Source organism: Crocuta crocuta, unplaced genomic scaffold (assembly GCF_008692635.1).
Source record: "Crocuta crocuta isolate KB4526 unplaced genomic scaffold, BGI_CrCroc_1.0 scaffold345, whole genome shotgun sequence".
Taxonomy (NCBI): domain Eukaryota; kingdom Metazoa; phylum Chordata; class Mammalia; order Carnivora; family Hyaenidae; genus Crocuta; species Crocuta crocuta.
In genome coordinates, this window is record NW_027527574.1 from 1532284 (window position 1) to 1553721 (window position 21438).

Sequence of the window (21438 nt, forward strand, 5' to 3'; positions counted from 1 at the left end):
GTCAGCAGACAGAGGTGAGGCTCGAACCCATGTACCATGAGATCATGACCTGAGCCGAAGTTGGACTCTTAATCGACTGAGCCACCCAGGCGCCCCAAGTTGCCCATTGTAAAGCCAAGAGCCAAATAAGTGGCCAGTCTCTACAAAGGTCTACAAAGGTCTCAGGGCATATATCCTCTATATCATCCCCATTCCTGGCTCTATTTTCCCCTTTCTTGCTCTCATCTTCCCATTGTCCTGTTTTTCATCTCTTACTTTAAATTTCATTTTAACTTATATAAAGTTGTCTGTTCCTGTGGATGTTTTTCTCAAGTAAGATGGGTGGCAAACAAACACATCAACATTTGAAAATTACGGGTCTTCTAATTTATACCTTACAAATTTGCTATGTGAAGTGCACCTAAATTTAAAACTTTAAGCTAAAAGAAGCTCTCCTTGGATAATGAGAATTTACTTTTGGCCCACCTATCCATGTCCTTACTTGAAATCAGTTTCTAATAAATTACTTCAACATATTTTCTACTTCAGAGAAACAGTGACAGAAGTAAGAGTGAATCTAATTATATGATTTAAATAGTTATCAAATAATCAATCAGCGAATGTTGCTTGAGCACCTGCTACATGTTTGGCATTATCTCTGCACTGGTTAGCAAATCAAATCATCTTTACATCATGTTTAGTTGTGGGCTCTGGACTAAGATCCAATAATAATAAAGACTTAATGATGAATAAAAAACAAAAACTGGGATTGAAAATTCCACATATGCAAAAATGTCTGAAGTCTAGCTAAACTGGGAATACACAGAGACCAAGTTAATTGGGGCTTTCTGTGTACAACTTGGAGAGAGAAAAAATTATTCACACATGTATAACACACACACACACACACACACACGGTGTTCTAGATTCATATTCTGTAAGGTTCTCACCATGGTGCATTGTTTGTCTAAATACCCATTTCTTGGACAAATACATGTATTTTCATAGATGATGACACCAAAATCTTTATTTTCAATCTTACCTTGTTCCCCAAGCTTCTGAATCTCACCTCCAACTTTCTGCTAGGCACACCTGAATGTCCTAAAGACATTGCAAACTCAGTGTCCTAAATCAAACCTCACTTCCATTTCCTTTATCCTGGCAATACCCTTCCCTCCCCTTTTTTTCATGTGCTACATAAATAACTCACTTATTATATCTCACATCTCCACCACCTCTCACTGGAATGTACACTCCACCAGGGCAAGGATCTTTGTTCACTTGATCTTCATTCAAGATGTCCCTAAATTTAAGATGTCTAGGGATGTCTCAAATGGTGTCTGGCATTTAGTAAATATCAAATAAATGTTGGCTGAATGAATGAACCTTTCCTTCTATGCCCCCAAAGCTGTTTCCTCTCCAATGTTCCTAATATCAGCAGCTGAGCCTAGGGAACCATCCTAGATCTTTGCTTCTTTACCTCCAGTACAGAACTGCTAATGTTCCTTCCCAGATAGTCTCGCTAACTTCCCCTCTTCTCAATCCCTAACACTGATGGTCTAGTTCTTTCCCTGGACATCTTTTACCAAAATGATTTAAAACAGTCACTAGAACTCCTTAAATAAGCATATCACCCTAAAGCCAGATATTAAATGCAAAACTGAGCCTGCCATTCTGCTGAAAACATCCAGAGGTTCTATTGTGACCAAGGAGAAGTTCAGGCCCCTCCTCACAGTCTGAGACCTGGACCCAATCTGCACATTTAGCTTCACCTTCTACTCACTTAAGTCTCAATATTCAAAGTGGTTAATGCAAAGTTGCTTCTGGTGCCTTATGCAGACAGACTATCCTTAACCCTCCACACCATGGCCAATTCTAATCTTTCAAGATTCAGTTTGGGGGTCAATTCTTTAAGAAGCCTTCCCTGACCTTGCAGGTTAGCCTAAATGTCATGGCTTTGTATGTTCCCATAGTAACTAACTGAAGACCTATAAAAAAATCTGGGCAAACATTTGCAATTAACAGTAAACTCTAATGCTTATACAAGGAGAAAAAGAGTGTTCATAAAAACCATAGATATATCTGCTGGGTAGGTATTTTTTTAAGCTCTTAAAATATGTGATTAGAAAGAACCAGGTTACTCAGTTCCTAATATCTGGTAAAGGAACAAAATCATCTTTAAAGAGTTTTATGAGAAAACTGTAAGCCAGAACAGTCCTTGGCTTCCTATCTCTGACTCTGCAGTTTTGTAAGTGACAATGGACTTTCATGTGCTTTAGCTCCCTGTGCATGACTCATGGCAATACTGAGGGCTGTATCACTTCATGAACTGAAGACATCTAATAAAGATGTTACTTCCTTGCATTATCATTTCCTTAATTTTTTATTGCCAGTTATAAGGGCATAGCTATATTTCAATTATTATATAATATGACACTGATTAGTTTGTGTCCACTAAATTCAAGTTCTCTATTTTGGGGTGTAACTGTATTGTGCCCAGCCCCCACCCCCATACACCTCCTACTTACTCACACTACAGTGACAGGGCTAACGTGGGTATATGACACAATGAGACAAGTTCCTCTAGACCTGTTCAGTTTAATCATTGATTTTAGTAAAGCAAAGGAAATTAACTATTAACCAACTACCACATTTCCTTAACAATAGCTCCTCAAAGAATAAACTATAGGGAAGCCTGGGTAGCTCAGTTGGTTGAGCGTCTGACTTCAGCTCAGGTCATGATCTTGCAGTATGTGAGTTCGAGCCCCGTATCAGGCTCTGTGCTGACAGCTCAGAGCCTGGAGCCTGCTTCAGATTCTGTGCTGCAGAATCTCTCTCTCTCTCTCTCTCTCTGCCCCTCCCCCACTCATGCTCGGTCTGTCTCTATTTCAGAAATAAACATTTAAAAAAATTTTTTAAAGAATAAACTATAAAGATTTTTAAATCTACATGCTGTGAACTACATAGAGAAATACATGTTCACAGGCTTAGTTAACCTTAAAATTTTGCCTATTTGAGGAATCCTTTGATTAATCTGCAATTGTATCTCTTAAAGTGATTTCATTTCAGTGAACAGATTTATAAGTCTCTTACTTAAAAGGAAAGTATGGAAATGTACATCACATGATTTGGCTGACCTTACCAAGATATGGACTCTTTAGCCTAACAGGTCTGCTTACAAAAATATAAATCCAGTTGACGTTACATAATAATGAACTCTCTTCTTTCACAGCCTTGTAACTCTTCAGTGATTTGTGGTAGCTCTGTCTTCCTGACACTGCTTATATTCTGAGTATCCAAAAAAGAAATTAGGTTATAAAATAGTGTAGTGAAGGTAGTCGCCTCTGTTCACTGAGGGGTCACAAAATAAAATACACGTGAGATGAAACTAATGGCAATTTATGTTAGAAAGAGACGGAGATAGTAAAAACTCAGACTAGAATTAGAAGTTGCAGATTAGAAGGTCAAAAGTCTGCACCAACTCTTGGGCCAGTTTCACTGCTAATTTCCTGACTTGGAGGAAAGTCATTTAACCTCAATTGCTCTCATGCCACATGTAAACATTCATGTGTACACTCAAACATTTATTTGATGGCTACTCTATATCTATAGTCATGCTCTGCTCTGGAGAGAAGACTCTATCCTGCCCTGAAAACATCTCACAGAGGGGCCAAAGGTCCAATTGGTTGGTGGCTCTTAATATTTTCTTTACTCTGAAGCTTCCAAAGGTGAGAGTGTCCACATGAGTGACAGAGGGTCGGTTATGGGGCAAATAGCAACAGTCTAGGCCATGGTGGAACATGTGGGGCAGCGTCTCCAGAAAATTCTGACAGACCCTCTGTGATCCACTTCTCCCACATGCCCTTTGAGAACTTTGAAAACTGCTCGTCTAGAACAATCTTTCAACCTCTCAGGGAGCTCTATGAAGGAAATAATGTATTACAGGAGAAATAAAAACCTCATGAAGAGAAAACAAAAACCCAAAAACCTAACAGTATCACATTAATGTACCCCTTACATGATCTCTCTGTAAAGACAGTAACCAGAGAACTGTAACATTTGATCCTAGAGAATAATAAATCTAATATTTTGATGCCACTTCATGATTTATAAAGTCTGCAAAAACATTTTGTTTCCATTTTATTTTTCTTAGCAATAGGTAGGGCAATACTGCTTTTCCTATTTAGATATAAAGAAACTGAGGCCCAGGCAAATTAAATAATTTGTCTTACTCTCACACCTGGTGAGTGGCAGAGCCAGAAAGGAAAGCTAAATCTTCTGACCCTAAAGCCAGTCCAGTTTCCACCAAGGGAGAACCCTACTTAAAAAATATAAATATATGAATGCTTATTCTTTTTCTTTTTAAGATAGAAAGGTCTTGACAAACCTTTAAGGGAAACAAGCAATTCAAATTTAAAAACAAAATTATAAACTTCCATTTGTAATGTACAATAATATGGCTCTTAACTGACATTGGCAATTAAGCTGTTCTGGATAAGACTTGTAAGGATTTTTATATTAAATGTTTAAGATGAAGAAAAATAAGCAATATATACGTCCCACTAAACAGAACACAAAGAACATAATTTACATCTTTTATTAAATGCTTTTTAAAATTTATCTATTTTGAGAGAGTACATGGATGGGCAGAGAGAGAGGGAGAGAGAGGGAGAGAGAGGGAGAGAGAGAGAGAGAGAGAAAGAGAATCATAAGCAGGCTCTGCACAGTCAGTGGAGAGCCCAATGTGGGACTCAATCTCATGAACCATGAGATGGCCTGAGCTGAGATCAAGAGTCAGGTGCTTAACCAACTGAGCCACCCAGGCACCTCCATAATTTACACTTTTAACAAATGGTCTGCAGTCTCCTTGCACTGTTACTACACTATTATACCAAGCTTTAGAGTGCAGTGCTATAGAGCCTAAAGCCCTAAACCAGTAAAGTCAGTGCTCAGACTGTTCTGTCTTTCCTCCTGTCTCCGCTCTAGTGGTTGCTTCCAGTTCTGTGTTTGGTGTGGTTATAGCTCTTTTCAGCTTACCTGACTCCCCTTGTCCCAGCTCCCTCTATTTACTGCTTTTTGGAATTCCCTACTTTCATACTCTAAGGAGGAACTTAAGGTTATCAGGGAAAACCCGATATATGTATACATACACACACACACACCATAAATATTACATATATATTATATACTTATATATTTATATGTATTATAAATATACTATATTCAAATATTAAAACATGAACCCATCTATATGTATGTATGTATATACATACACAGTCATATATGCATATGCACACACACTGAGGATGCCAAATTATGTCTTTTCAATGCTTACATCATACCCTTCCTGATCACCAAGTAAGCATGAAAAAATGACTTATAGGGTAGAATTTCCATGAACTTGAGAATTATAGAAAATGAAAGAAACAGACTGAGAGATTTGGAGTTGTGAGATGTTTGGTTGGCTCTAGGTACGGAGTCCTAAGACTTAAATAGGGGTCTAAGTTTGGCCTAATGATTCTGAATAGATTAGTCAACTGGGTCTGATCCCAACTGTCTTCATCTATTAAAAGGGAAGAAAAATACACCTATAGATTATAATTTTATGAAGCTAGTACTTCAAATTATATAAAGTGTTATAAAAATAATTTCTTTTTTATTAAATCAAAAAGTTCTGATACACAGTCCAATTTCTCATCCTCTCCCATACACACATAAAAGAGTAAAGAAAAACAAATACAAAATAAAAAAAAAGTAAGTTCTCACTCTCATGAAGTTTATTTTCAAAATTTATGGCCTTGTTTCACTCAGATGAGTTCTAAAATCATAATTCCCCCCAAAATAGGGACTAAGCTATATTAATAAAAGTCTTAAAAGGCACTTATCAAGTTTCATTATTATTGATCAGCTTTCCAATGGAAGAAAAAGATGTCTAGACATCAAGGCTTTTCCATACTTATTTATACCTCAGTTACAAAAATGATTCTTTCCTCAGCTACTTCCAAGAAACTACTTAAAACAACAAAACTAAGCAAAAACACTGGGGAAACTATTTGCTTCAGAAGCAGAGAAGGGCAGATTCCGTAAAATAGCTACAAGTTGGGTTCTGATACGAAGGCTGAGCCACAGGCAGGGGACCACAGAGGGTCCTACTCCAAATTCCCTCCTCTATACTGCTTTATTGTTACATATTGGCTTACTTTTTTCACTAATTAGTGAGCCTAAGAGGGGAGTCCTTATATTGGAAGGTACAAAGTGGCATTAGGAAGGTACCAGAGGTAATTTTACTTATTTATCTTCTACTGAGCCAATCATATAAAGATAGAAAGAGGGGGTTGGTGGGTGAGGAAAGTCTTAAAATAATGAATTAATCTCAGTATTGCACAAATTTATTTTCCAGAAATCAGTCTCCTGGTAACAGAATTATTTTTTTCCTATGGGAAATGCTCCTCCCCACTGTTAATCTAGGTAGTTTAGATTGGCTGACTCCAGCCAGAACTAGCCTGTCAGATCACTGCATTCCTAGGTCACTGTGATTGGTTCGGAAGGGAACATGGGAGCCAAGTGCAGTCCAAGGAGATTTACCTAGGGGCTTCTATAAGAACTTCTAGGAACACAGAACCTCTTTTTAATGAGGTCCTGGTGGCTATCTCATCACCATGAGAGAACCTGGATGAGAACAGAGCCAGAGCAAACTCAAACACTAGAGAGAAGGAGATTGAGTTCTAACCACCTTGGTTTATGACCATGGCTTGTTTGAAGTCACGCTTATGCTAGGGCTTTACGGTCATGTGCACCAATAAATTTCCACTGGTTCTTACGCCAGTTTGTGTTGAATTTTCTGTCACCTGTAACCAGGAGCCCATATTCTGAGAAAGAAATACAGAACTCCTATTACCAATTCAATGCTGGGTTTCAGGGCTATTAAATAATTAATAGTGTAAATAATGTAAAATCATGTAATATTAATTAAATAACGCTAAACCAATCCCCGAAGCACAGAAATAACGACTTGGTCAGCTTTTTCACTCAGAACTGAGGACACCAGCTTCCTCATGGTCACCAGCAAAACAAGGATGAAACATTCAAGTGCTTTACGCTTAGGTCTCTGAAGCACTGATTGATCCCCCAGAAAACTGCCCTGAGAAATAAACCTGCAAGAGTCTTAGTGTTGAGCTCCTTGGTAAAATAAGCATCAAGGATACAATAATTCTGTTTCTAAGAGCAAAAATTCTACACTTCAGCCAGTCATATAGTCAACATTAATAAAACCATCTGAGTCTGATGTTAATTAATTGCTTATAAGTGAGGATGGAGGAAAGCAAAAACAATCTAAAAGACTACTTCTCCTTAGGAAGTACAAAAGCTAGCCTAAATATACATATAGAATCTCAGTCAAATGTTTAATTTAATGTACTAGTTTGTAAACCTTCAGTTAGAATAACGGTAGGACTGAAGCAGGGCCCTGGAATCTGAAGCAACTGTTCAACGAAATTATTCTGTATGGAACACAACTTAAGTCACAGACACAATCTTGATATTAAAATTTCAATTTGCCACCAACACATATATTTATACAGAGACACAGAAAAGACATGACACATTCTATGTGTGCCTAGTACAAATGCTCTTGCACATCATGCAAATTAAGTTTATGTAAAATGATTTTTCTAAGTCTCACTGAAAAACAAAGACCGATAAAAACAAAAAAATTCTTTCCAACGGATCTCCATTTCCAATTTCAAGTTCTGCCCATTCAACAGTGCTCGGTGGAAATCTCCAGGTGGATTTTAGATAAGACATTATTACTGTTTATCACTGGCAGATTGCATCAAAGTATTTTTGATCTATTTCCCAGTCATGATTTAGAGTTAACTATGCAAGTAAACTCTGCACCAGGAAAGAAAACGTGTAAAAGGAACACCCACATGAACATTTACCTTCCACTGCTCTTTTGAAGAACACTTTGCAGCTGCCACAGGTTACTACCCCATAATGACATCCTGAAGCCTCATCCCCACACACCAAACAAATTTTGGAAGGTCTTGAAGATCCAGTAGAAACACTTCGTAAAGTAGAGCTGGGGAAAGAAATTGAGATTTAAATAAATATGCTGTAATAGCAAATTTGATATGCTGTACAGTTTAGCTCACACTTTGTCAATACTCATGGTTCCATAAATGAATTCAGTATTTACCCATCACATATGTGACCAAGAAAATGAAGGTAAATCCCTATCAGTGGAGTAATGCTATCCAGAATTCTATGTAGCAAAGCCTTTTCTCAATACCAAGAAACAATCATCACATAAATACTCCCCCCCCCCATTTTTGAGAAAGTTGACCAAAAAAATTATTTGTATTCTAGGTGGGTAGGTAGGAGAAGAATCTTGAGCTGCATCATCATGGAACTATTTTTGACATCAAAGAGCTATTAGAATACTTCTTGACTCTCTTCACCTAGTCTCATATTATACATCTCGATTATGCCAGATAAAAACTCTCCCATTTCCAAAACAATCCACTTATCAAAATGTAAAAATTCTTGCCTTTACTGCCAGCAATTTTACCCTTCCAAGCTTCTGCATTTTTCCATGTTACCTTATATAGGTTATGTTCAAATCACTTCATTTTGCTTCCTAATTTGAAGGGACACAGTCAAATTCCATATATAAAGCCATATATAATAAATATCTCAGGTCTCTTTCTGGTAAGAAACTGAAGGGTTCTGAGCATCAGCTTTTAGGGACAAATTTAACCCTTCAAGCAAAAATCTCTAGGAATACTTTAAAAAATCTTTATTGTTTATTTATTTCTGAAAGAGAAAGAGACTGAGTGTAAACACGAGAGGGGCAGGGAGAGAGGGAGACAGAGAATCAGAAGCAGGCTCTAGGCTCCAGGCTCCGAGCTGTCAGCACAGAGCCCAATGTGGGGCTTGAACTCATGAACCATGACATCGTGACCTGACCTGAAGCAGGACATTTAACTGACTGAGCCACGCAGGCGCCCCTCTATGAATACTTTTAAAGGGGAATCTTGTCATATACACAGTGATATATTCTACATTACTGTGCTAGTTTAAACACAAATGTTTTACATTCTAATAAGGAATCAGAGCTCAGTAACAGATATTCTGAGCAGGCAAAGAAAGTGACGTTATTCATTTGTGGTCTGCATGCACCTATTGAATATGTACCCACACCTGTGCAAGGTACTGAGGAAATAAATATCCAAACCCAATCTCTGTCCTTCAGTGAGTGGGGACCTGAACGATTACAGCAAGTGCTACGGTGCAGGGCAATATGGTGGTACACACTAGGAAGGGTGGGAATATGCCAGTTGGAAGGTGGCCACTGAACTGATTTTGGAAGCACAACAGGATGAGAGCAGGACGAAGAAAGGTGCAGGGGAAGCAGAAGGTGCAGTGGCTCAGGACAATGCCAGCTGGACGTGTTCAGAAGACTCTGAGTAGACTCGTCGTGTGTCACCACCACTACCTTGCTGTCACGACATCTGTCTCCATGTGAAACGGCAGGAATGTGGGGAAAAGACGTAAAGAAAACACATGAGGAGACTAGAATGGTGATGCCACGGTGATGCTTCCTCTGTTTTCCAAATTAACTAAAACATGATTAATTCTGTCCTGGGGATTTTTTTAAAGATGTTTTCACTATGCTCTCTGGAAAAAAAAAAAAAAAAAACCACAGAAGAAGGAACCAAGTATCCAGCTGCTGGAGCACTGCAGCATGACGGACTTTCTAGAAAATGACTTCTTAAATCAAGGACTGCAACAATGTTCTCCAAAGTTGTTTCTCCTTCCGAGAAAAGTGCTCTTTACTATTTTTATTAGTGTCCTTTGACTTCTTTATGGCATTCAAAACATTCCATTTCAGCACCAGTAACTTCTTCAGCATATCAGTGAAACTCAACCCATGATCTGTCCTACTCTCTTATTTCTCACAGGGAAATATCACAACCTTGTAAACAATTAGAACGCAACTTACAAACATTGCTAACATGTGACTGCATTTTCACAACTACAAGCGTAGGTAGGACTTGTAGTTCACATTTCTGGGGAGCATTGGTCCCCAAACTTAATCACCTCTTAACTTCAGTTTTTGTAACCCTCCTCCTCTTGCCAAACTCACTCACTCTGTGATCTTGTCTAGTTTCTTGGCTTTAATATCATCGATATGCCCAGGACTTCCACATGTTTATCTCCAGCCCAGACAACTCCTGGAATTTCTGTCCCATTTATCCACCTACCTGACACACTCACTTGAGGGTCTGAGGTGCACCTCAAACTTAACACGTCTGTAACTTTGCTGAATCTCCCTGCCTCCAAACCAGCTCCTCCTACAGACAGACTTTGTCATCTCGGTTAATGGCAACTGTAATGGGCTGTGCCATGTCCTTTCCAAAATTCCCGTGTTGAAGTCCTAGCCCCTAGAACCTCCAAGTGGGATCTCTTTTGGGAATAGGGTCATAGCAGATACATCAGTTAAGGTGAGAGCATTCTAGAGTAGGGTGGGCCCCTAATTCAACATGACTGGCGTCCTTCTTAAAAAGTGGAAATGAGGACACAGACACACACAGAGAATGTCATGCGAAGGTAATGGCAGTGATACTTTCACGAGCCAATTCACATCAAAGATTGTCAGAAAGCCAGCAGAAGCTAGAGACAGGAGTGGGACAGATTCTCCCTGACAGCCTTCAGAAGGAAACAATCCTCATGGCACGTTGATCTTGGACTTACGGTCCTCGGTCCTCAGAACGGTGAGACAGTACATTTCTGTTGTTTAAGCCACTGGGTTTGTGGTACTTTGTTACCACGGTCCTAGAAAACTAATACAGCAACTTGGACTCATCTCTCTTTTTACTCTCTCTCTCTTCATACATCCAATATGCTAAATTCTATTCACTCTGCCTTCAGAATACATCTAGATTCTGCTCACTTCCCACACTTCCTCTGATGCCACTAAGCCTAAGCTATCAACATCTCCTCCTGGGGATTTGCAAAAGCCTCCTAGGTGATCTTCCTGTTTCTCCCTGTCCCCCCTTCCTTCCCCTGTAGCCAGGATGAGCTTTATTCGCTCCTTTGCTCAAAACTATCCAGGGGCTTTCCCTCACACTCAAAGGAAAAGTCAATTATCCATGTTGCCACAGGGCCAAATCTTGCCTCCCAGACTTCTCTAACCTCTCTTGCTTGCCGATACCACTTCAGCAATACTGACCTCCTCAGAGGTCCCCAAAACCACCAGGAATGCTCCTACCTCAGGACCTTTTGCACTTGTTCTCCCCTCTCACCTAGATATCTACAGATTAGATATCTCCTCCCTCACCTCCTTCAAGGCTTTATCCAAATGACACCTCTCTGACTACGCTACTGAAAATACCTTTCCTCAGGACCCTATATCCCCTTTCTGCTTTATTTTTCCTCTTGGAACGACACAGTACCATCTGATATGTTGTCCACTTTACCTCTGTGCTCTGTTCGTTGTCGTTCTCATCCATACAAGAAAGTAAACTCTATAGGAGCCAGAATCTCCCTCCGCTATTTATGATCGTGTGTCCACGGGCTGGACTAGCACCTGGTGCAGAGCAGGTCCCCAGTCAGCACTTGAATGAATGCCTGGTTTTGAATAACTGGCACTGTCACAACCAACGCCATAAAACCCATCCCATCATCAAGTCTAAAGTCCTACTGCAGTCCTTATATAAAGGGATGAGATTTGTTTTCAACAGTCTTGAGAATGACAAGTATGGAGTGGGACCAAACTAAGAAAAGCTGAAGAGACAGTCTAGCATAAAAAGGATGCATTGTGAAATCCAAATTACAAAATTTATGATTCATTATAAAACTAAAGCAAACCTGAATTCTTTGCCCCTCTTGCTCACAACCATCTTTCAATGACACGCGCAAATCTGCCTGTACACGCCTCTCAGCAGCCCTCTGCCTCCTGGCTTTCTGTAACACAGGACTCAGCCCGTTCTCCTTAATACGCCCCCTCTATTTTTCAGGCTCCTTTCTCAGTTTCTAGATCATCAATGTCGCTTTTCTTCAGAACTCGACCCTTGGCCATCTTTTTTCTTATTTCTGTACTTTATCCCTTAATGATCTCATTCACTCTGCCGGCTCAAACAGCTCTCTTGGTGAATGAGTTCCCAAATCTTCCCATCTGGCTCCGACCACTCCCCCCATGTCCAACGGCCTGTTTTCACTTCCTTTATAGAACAACATCTCTGCCTCTGTGTTCTGCACGCTTTTGGAAGGGTACTGCCATCTGAGAGCCTCCCAGGGTCAAACCCTGGACTCCTTCCTAACTGACAAATCTAACAGTTACCAGGTCTGCTGTTCCGCCTCACCGGCCACTGTGCACAGGGATTCAGGCCCAGGTCACTCACTTTCTCAGGCTTCGTCCCTGTCACCAGCCTCTCCTCCCAATTCCTTCTACAGTGGCTGACAAATGACTTTTCCTGTTTAGGAGCTCTGACTGCATTACTCTGACTGTTGTCCCACCAACACCCCTGTGAACGATGACCTCGGTGGGGCAGCTCAGTCCTCTCCCCTTCAACCTTCCCATGCAGGTCCTCTCACATGCCCAGCCTCATGCGGGCCATGTGACACTGACATCCCTGCTGGTGCAGACACCGGCACTGACACAGCCATGCTTCCTCACCCCTGCTCACAGTCCCCACAGCACATCCATCCTTTAGGAGACCCAGCGTTCTCCCAGCTGCAAGCACCACTCTCCCACCCCTGATTCACCCCAGCACTGTGCTACCCACCCCCTCTTTCAGCAGGCACCAGTCTGGGCCTCACATTAGTGACCTGCGCACTTATCCTAATCCCTTGAGGGCAAAAACCTTGTCCTGTGCATTTCTGTGCGCCCTGTTGCCATTAGTGGAGGATTGCTACTATTTATTGAATGAATGAAACCGCACTCCTAATCTCATTACAGTAGAACATAAATTTCCAAAAGGCGATTGTACAGAAGGTAAATTAATGAGGCCAAGGTTATAGGTTCAATTCCCATGCGGTTCATTTAGCTTTGCACAGGGGAGTAAAAAAAAACATCCAGGGACACAGACTTCTCTCAAAAGCTCAGCCAGCTGTCTCACAAACATATGCATTATTAACACAGAAGACAAGCCACAGAGTGTGGATGGGTCAGGGAAATGCCAGTCTGTACTCACCTTGTCATGGGGTGATCTTTGAAACTGAAATATGGCACATGTTGGGAAGTTACATACCTAGTTTTAAGCAATATATCACTACATTTCAGAAGGGGGTGGGCAGGGAAGGAAAAGGGGAAGACGAGAGTCAGGGAGAGAATGACGGGGGGCAGACCTGAAACTCACTTCTTAGACATAGAGTGTTATTAAAATACAAAGTTTACACAGTGATTCTGTAGATCAGAATTCAACTGTACAGTATAATCTACGTACAAGGAATCTACACAGAATGTGAGGCCCACACTGTAGGGTCAAATATGCAGGGGCAAAGGCGGGGACAGAGGCTCAGGCAGGGGGCTCTCAGCTCCAGTTCTAGCTCAGCTCTTGCCAGGTGAAAAACCACAGCAAAACCACCTCTCTTTGGACGATAAGTTTCATCACGAAAAGGTTAAATAGAAAATCTCTAAGATTCTTTTTAAGATATCCTTTTAAGATGCATACAAAAGATAAACTGGGACAGCCTATCCTGATCAAGTTTTATAGAAATCAAATTTCAAGCTCAAATTAAAGACAATGTATTATACACCACTAGCAACCATTTTGCAATCTAGATCAAGGAAAAAAGCATGTGCATGTAAAAACGTATTCTTTCTAGAACAGCAATTCTTACGGCACTTAAAACTTTCTTATATCTTCATGATTTTATCTATGCTGGTTTTGGTTAAAATTTCTTTATAAATTTATGCATTAAAATGGTATTTTACCCCCTAAAAACACTTTAATATTGACATGTTGGGAAAAACTACCCAAAGTGATCATTTTTGGTCTTAGTAATCAAAGAAACAATGTTCACTAAAAGAAGTTTATAATCAACAAAGGTAGTTAGTTCATAGGATTTCATACAAATGTTAAAATATTGTAAAGCAGAAATCAGTGAAAATTATATTTCCATTTGTAAAGACAAACGGAAATTTGTCTTTTAGGAAAACATAAGTGAGATGCAGCTGGTTTTAGTACCAAATATAGTAATTCTAATGACCCAGTGAAGAGGTTGAAGAGATTCACCAAAGGTTCAAGGTGCATGTTAATTTTGGTGACATTTGGAAGAGGATAATTTAGCCAATCATCAAAAACACTGGAGCTATTTTTTTCCCCAAAATGGCTGGATGTTTAGGAAGAAGCTGTAGGAGAAGAAAATAATCTTTACTGATCAAAACAAGACTAGAGACACCAGCTCACGGAGAAACTGTAATGCACCACATTGTTCCAGGAATTACCACATGTAAAACTATCCTTCCCCATCTTTATAACAATTATATAACAATACAGTGGTGACTGATCCAGTATCCAGTGATAGGAATTTCCTCACATGAAAATACTTTGTCTCATTTCTTAAACTCAATATAATTAACCGACCAATCTTCTGTACTGCCATGTAATCCATTATATGTTTCTACCATCACCTCCAACTGCTGAAAACATTTTTTCCATGGGTAATCAATTCCAGTATTCGGTCAGCTCTCTAGAGCAGGGTGAAAATTCTGAGGAATATACAAACAATACTTCAGTAAGTATCCTTGTTATATGAACATACTGGTGTGCTTAAATTATTCTTCAATTTAATAATAATTATTATTAAGTGATTCACTGAAGGCCTACTGTAGGCACCACTGTGAAGAGTAAGAGAAAGTTCCTACTCTTGTGGAGTTTCTACTATAATAAGAGAGGTAGACAATACAGAAGAAAATAATTTCAGAAAGTGATAAGTGCTAGAAAGAAAGTGACAAACAGATTGGATGGGGTGGTGAGGCACAGGGTTCTTTAGGAAGGTAACCTGAGAAGACATCTTTGGGGAGACTAAAATGAGAAAGTAGCTAGCTATGGGAAGATGCCAAACAAAGGGACAAGTAAGTGCAAAGTCCCTGAGACAGAATAAAAGTGACCCCTTCCAGAGACAGAAAGGAGGGCACTGTGGCTGAAATTCAGGCAACAAGGAAGAAAGGAAGATGGGAGACAGGATGGACGGCCCAAAAAGAGGGCGGAGATGGAACACGGGCCTGAAAGGCTATGGTGAGGAGTCAGAACACTATTCTAAGGGCCATCAGGGTGATGTGAATATGGACATGTTTTAAGCAAGAGGGTAACGTGATCTGACTGACACTTAAACATCTTACTGGACTGTTGTGTGGAGAATGGACCAGAGGAGGGGGTGGTGTTGAGACCAGGGAGAAGAGCAAAGGAAACTCCTGTAATTATCCAGCCAGGAGAGGATAACTGTTTCTACAGATTAAGCTTTAATTAGTAAAGGCAGTGATAAGTGACTTTTGTTTTTACACAGATAGCAGTGACATGATTTATAGAATAATTGGATGCTAGCGCTATTAATGTATATTGGGATAAAGAGAAGGTTAGCAAGGTAGAGTTTGTTTTGGATCTCATAGTAGGACAGTATTGGTACGTTATGGTCTATTTTTGTATACAATATAATAATGATTAAATTAAATGATAGTCTACTCATAGGAAAAACAGGGAGTGATCCATATCAGGTTTCCTTAATCTTTCTGGGCCAGTTTCTTCATCCTTAAAGCAGTGATAACAAAGTTCCTACCTTATATTACTCCATATATGTAAGCACATTAAGAACACTGATGAATCTTCAGTGTTATAGTAATGATTAATCAGTATTACTGTTGGATCTATAATTCTTAATGGTGACTGCCACAATAGTGGATCTACAAATAATTCTTCTTTTTCATATTATATTCTTATGTATTGCTTTTAATTTCTATAAGCAGGCATAGGGGTGCCTGGCTGGCTCAGTTGGTTAAACGTCTGACTTTGGCTGAGGTCATGATCTCACAATTCGTGGGTTCAAGCCCCGCGTCAGGTTCTGTGCTCAGAGCCTGGAGCCTGCTTCAGATTCTGTGTCTCCCTCTCTCTGCCCCTCCCCCACTCGCTCTCTGTGTCTGTCTCTCAAAATAAAATAAAGACATAAAAAAAATTGTAAGCAGGTATAACATTGGTAAGCAGCAAAAAGAAAAAGTTTTTTAAAAATATACTATAGGGGCACCTGGGTTGCTCAGGCGTTAAGTATCTGTCTTTGGCTGAGGTCACGATCTTGCAGTTCGTGGGTTTGAGCCCTGCGTTGGGCTCTGTGCTGACAGCTTGGACCCTGGAACCTGCTTTGGATTCTGTGTCTCCCTCTCTCTCTGCCCCTCCCCTACTCACACTGTCTCTCTCTCTCTCTCTCTCTCTCCCTCTTTCTCAAAACATTAAAAAATTTTTTAAATATACTATAAAATAATGGTATTACAATAACCATGTTGTGTTATTTACTGCACAGCCAGTAGTGTTTTGTGTGAATATGGATTTAAGTATTTCTCAGGTCTGTAATGTGCAAGTTGGAAACAGCCACATTAGATCATTAGGATAAACAATCACAGAAATTCAAATATATATTCTTTTATATAAAGAACACTAAATCTAAGAAACATAAGAATCTAGAGAACACTAAAAAAAAGAAAACCATTTCAAGAGTATAAATCAACCTTTAACAGCTTATTTACTAAAATCTTATTTTCCCCAACACATAAAATAAGCAAAACAAAAACAAAAAGCCCTTTTTGTGGACTAATTCCTTTTGTTTTGAGAAAAATATATATAATATATATTTTGTTGTTGTTGAGAGAGAGAGCGAGCGAGCATGAGCAGGGCAGGGGGGAGAGGGAGAAAGAAAGAGAATCTTAAGCAGGCTCCACACTTGGCATGGAGCCCAACACGGGGCTTGATTCCATGACTCTGGGATCATTACCTGAGCCAAAATCAAGAGCAGGAAATTCAACCCATTGAGCCACCCAGGCGCTCCAATAAGCACATATTTTGAATCACGATATTCAACCTGAGATATCTCATTCTAGTTTTCCCATTATTTAGGGGGAATATTTGGGAGTGATTCTTGTGGTATATTTTCTTTTATGGTGTTATCTTTGTTGATAAATGAATCTTTAATATTTGGGGGATAATTCATCACTAAATAGGGTTTATCCTCTTAAGCCACAATTCATAATGCACCAGATAGGAATTAAAAATTGGTATACCATCTTACAATTTCAGTTGTATGAAAAATTATGAGTAAAATTATATATAGAAAATTCAAGGATATAACTAGATTAGGAAATTAAAATTTAAAACACAGCCATGGCTGATTAGTATCTTCCAATTTACTTTTTTATTTGTTTTCACAATAGTTTATACCATTAATAATATTAGAGTCAGTCTGTTTGAAGAGGTATGTATTTTCTACACTCTAAATTTCATTTGAGTGAAGGAAATTTGCCAATACAATACTTAAAATCGTAATCAAGAAAGCATAGCTTTGGCACAGCAGAAAATAATCTCGACATTGGTCTCAAAGAAAAAAAAGAGAGAAATAATTTGGATCAAAACAAACTGAAGCCCACACTACTATATGTAGAATTTCATTTTTTAAAAAGATTTTAAGTAATTTCTACACCCAATGTGGGGCTCACATTCACAACCCTGAGAACCAGAGTCTCATGCTCTTCTGACTGAGCCAGGCAGGTGCCCCAAATTTCACTTTAAAAATAAGGATCTGTGAGGGGCACCCGGGTGGCTTAGTCGGTTAAGCGTCCGACTTTCACTCAGGTCATGATCTCGTGGTTCGTGGGTTCGAGCCCCGCATCGGGCTCTGTGCTGACTGCCAGCTCAGGGCCTGGAGCCTGTTTCAGAGTCTGTGACTCTCTCTCTCTCTGACCCTCCCCTGCTCACGCTGTCTCTCTCTCTCTCTCTCTCCTAGAAATAAATAAAACATTAAAAAAAAAAATAAGGATCTGTGGGGGCACCTGGGTGGCTCAGTCAGTTGAGCGTCCTACTTTGGCTCAGGTCATGATCACACAGTTCGTGGGTTTGTGTCCCGCGTCGGGCTCTGTGCTGACAGCCAGCTCAGAGCCTGGAGCCTGCTTCGGATTCTGTATCTCCCTCTCTCTCTGACCCTCCCCTGCTCACGCTGTTTCTCTCTCTCAGAAATGAACAAAACATTTAAAAAATAATAAAAAAATAAAGATCTATGTTAGGAGGGCATGTGAGTAATTTGTTCCCCCTTATCGAGCTAGACAAATTAGTATTTGATCAAAATATGCAAAATCTATTTTTTGGAAAATAGGCAAAAATATTTAAAACTAAATTAAAATGTATTTTCTAACAAAACAAAGAAAACAGCCAAATGTAATTATAGGCCTTTGTATTATTAATGAATCATTTTAATCAAATGACTTTTACTAACTACAAGCTATGTGACAGTCCTTCTGAGAATACAAAGACAACAAATGGCTTCTAGTCTCAATAAGTTTAAAATTGAGCAGGGTAGATAAGACCTGGAGATTGATAAATATTAAAGACATTACACGATAAGAATCATCCATGGTTTAAAAATAAATCAAAATTCAAAAATGAGCTACACCAAGAAGAAAGAAAAAAAAAAGTCCAGACAATGGCAAAATGCTCCAGGGTCCAAACTCCAGGAACATATTCTAGAGATAAGCGTGAAAAATGGCCCAAGCCATGGAGGGTCTCTAAAACTAGATTAAATAGTTAGAGATGATTGTAGGGCAAAGAGTTGAAACATCTGGTAAACAACTGAAAACATGGCATGGAAAATGGAGGTGGTACAAAAATCTGTGAAAGGTCATAATAAAAGTGACTAGGTTACAATTTTTAATGGGTACAATGCAGACAATGAAAGCAAGAAGACCTGATGAACTAGAAGAAACGTAAGGACCAGTACTAGATAGTATAAGCATAAAAAACACATTCAAGGGTGCAACGTAACTTAAAAGATAGGTTATTCTTAGAGAGCAAGGGCTCTAGATTTTATTCATGGAACAATTAATGAATTCCCCCAGGGAGAAGTTGAAATGAGGAGAAAAGAAAGTTATATATGGAAATCTATAGATAAATGAACATTTTTGGTTAGGCAGGAAAAGATGAACTCATTAATAAATCTGAGGTGGGGGCTAGGGGCGGTACACAAAGAAGTAGGAAGACAAGATAATACAGTCTAAGAATCAAAGGAAGGGCAGAATCAGTGGGAGGTCAGCAGTGTCAAATGCCACCAAGAGAACAAGACTTAATTAAGGTTGACCACTGGGATTCTGTCATGATTGATACCACTGACCTTAGTGATGGACGTTTTTATGCATATATAAGATGCATACAGGGACACCTGGGTGGCTCAGTTGGTTAAGCATTTAACTCTTGGTTTTGGCTCAGGTCATGATTTCACAGTTTGTGAGATCATGCCCTGCGTGGGGCTCTGTGCTAACAGCAGGGAGCCTGCTTGGGACTGTCTCTCTCTCTCTCTCTCTCCCTCTGTCTCCCCATTTCCTGCTCATGCTCGCTCTCTCTCTCTCAAAATAAATAAATAAACTTTAAAATTTGCGCATATAAGCCATACTGAAGTGAAAAGCATTCCATATCTTTCTATTAAGGAGTTTCCATAATCAGGGAAGTCGTCCTTGTCATAAAACTATACCTGGTAGTATAATATACTTGGGTACATGCAGAGTCTCTAAAAAGATTTAATGTCAAATTATCTCTAGAAACATTTATTGAGCATGTATTTATATGTCAGTCAATGGGTTGCTAAGACAATGACCAAATATATGTGCTAAAAAAGATGCCTCCACATTTTATTTTGCCTCTGTGAGGCCTGGCATATGTGAGTATATTTATATATATCATAAGTTAGTTATCTAGAATTCTCTGGAAAGGAATCTTTTCAGAACTTATTACATCATCTGTGGGTCAATACTTTATAAAGTACGTTTTAAAGAGATTACCCCTAAATGCTTGCTTGAGTGTATAAAGTGGGTTTTAAGAAGATTACTACAAAATGCTTGAGTGTTTTTAATTACAGTAACTTTGCTTTTGAAACATACTATATATAGTACACATGGTTTAACTTTTCCCCCTGAATGTTAACTATCCTTATGTTAAGATGCAGACTTAGATGCTGATACAGATGGCATGAGGCACTTAGCACTAATGGGTACTGAATCGAGGTATGGACATTGAACTTGAGTTATTTAGAAACTACTGATCAAATTGTGTTGCTTACCACGTTTTCAAAAAGTTGATGTGAAACATGCTTCACCATGGCCTTTCTGGGCAATAGAATATGGCTTCTTTCTATAAATTTAATAAATGAGTCAAAGCTCCAAACAACTTTTTCCCTGAATGGTTTTTCTTACATTCTAGAAATAATCATTTTCCTTGCCATTGGTATTGCCTCTGATTCACCAATTTAATTCCACTATCACTGTTATTATGCAAGACGTGTGCATAATATTACAGGGCCTGTTTGTATGAACTCACATCACTTGTCTTACACTAAGTTGTTTCATGTACGATAAAGGGATAGACTTCATTATTTCATAAATGTATATGTGATAGGTTTAGAGAAGCTCATTCCAAAATCTACAAATTAATGACAATGTCATAGTACTTTCACCGAAATGACATCTTGCCATATTTACTTTAAATCTACTCAATATCTGACTTTGAGCAGAGATACTACCCCTCAAAATATTAAAATTAGCATCTTCAGGAATCAAAATTCCTGAAGAATGATTATAATGAATGGGATTAACTAAATTCATTCTTTAACATTTCAGTTATTCAATCATCAAAGAGGTGTCACTTGAGAATCAGAAAAAGTTGAGAAAAAATTCCCAAGTAATAAACATATTTTCTTAGGGCTAATTCTATTATTTTTAAATAACAGTAGTGCTTTCAGGTCAGCTTAATACTCCGAGATGATCTTTCAGTAAAGGTGTAAGGTATCAGAAAAAAAATCTTTCCTAATCACACATTAGCTTGTAACAGGTAAAAATATATATCCCTTTCCAAAACATGAATAAATGTTTCTAGTCATCAGGGGTTTTCTTTATGGAAGCCGACAGGATAACCACACACACACACGAAGAGCAACGCTGTCCTTACTGTGCTGAAAGGCAGTGTGAGTGGTACCTGGATCCTGGTGGCAGGCATCACCAAATAGAATGATTTGGTCAACACTGCAAAATGTTACTTGGGATAGACCAGCCTCACTGGTAAGCTCTGAAAATACGGTGCACATGAACACACACATTAAAGAGGAAAAACATATACACACATGCAAAAATCTTCTGCAGTGTCATGATTTGCTGCTCTTCAAGGTATTTCTCATTAAGAATTTTCTAGGAAGAAAAAAGCAGAGGCTTTAAAT

The 21438-nt window shown here is 39.1% G+C and overlaps 1 protein-coding gene across 2 annotated transcripts in view; it reads right to left on the reverse strand.

Annotated features, from left to right (window-relative positions):
* The window catches only part of NR3C2 (nuclear receptor subfamily 3 group C member 2), a 343432-nt gene that overhangs the window by 168004 nt on the left and 153990 nt on the right, over positions 1-21438 (reverse strand). For both annotated transcript variants that reach the window (XM_077770731.1, XM_077770725.1), the window contains exon 3: positions 7920-8059. In XM_077770731.1, coding sequence (XP_077626857.1) covers positions 7920-8059 — 140 coding nt within the window. The remainder of the gene's footprint in view (positions 1-7919; positions 8060-21438) is intronic.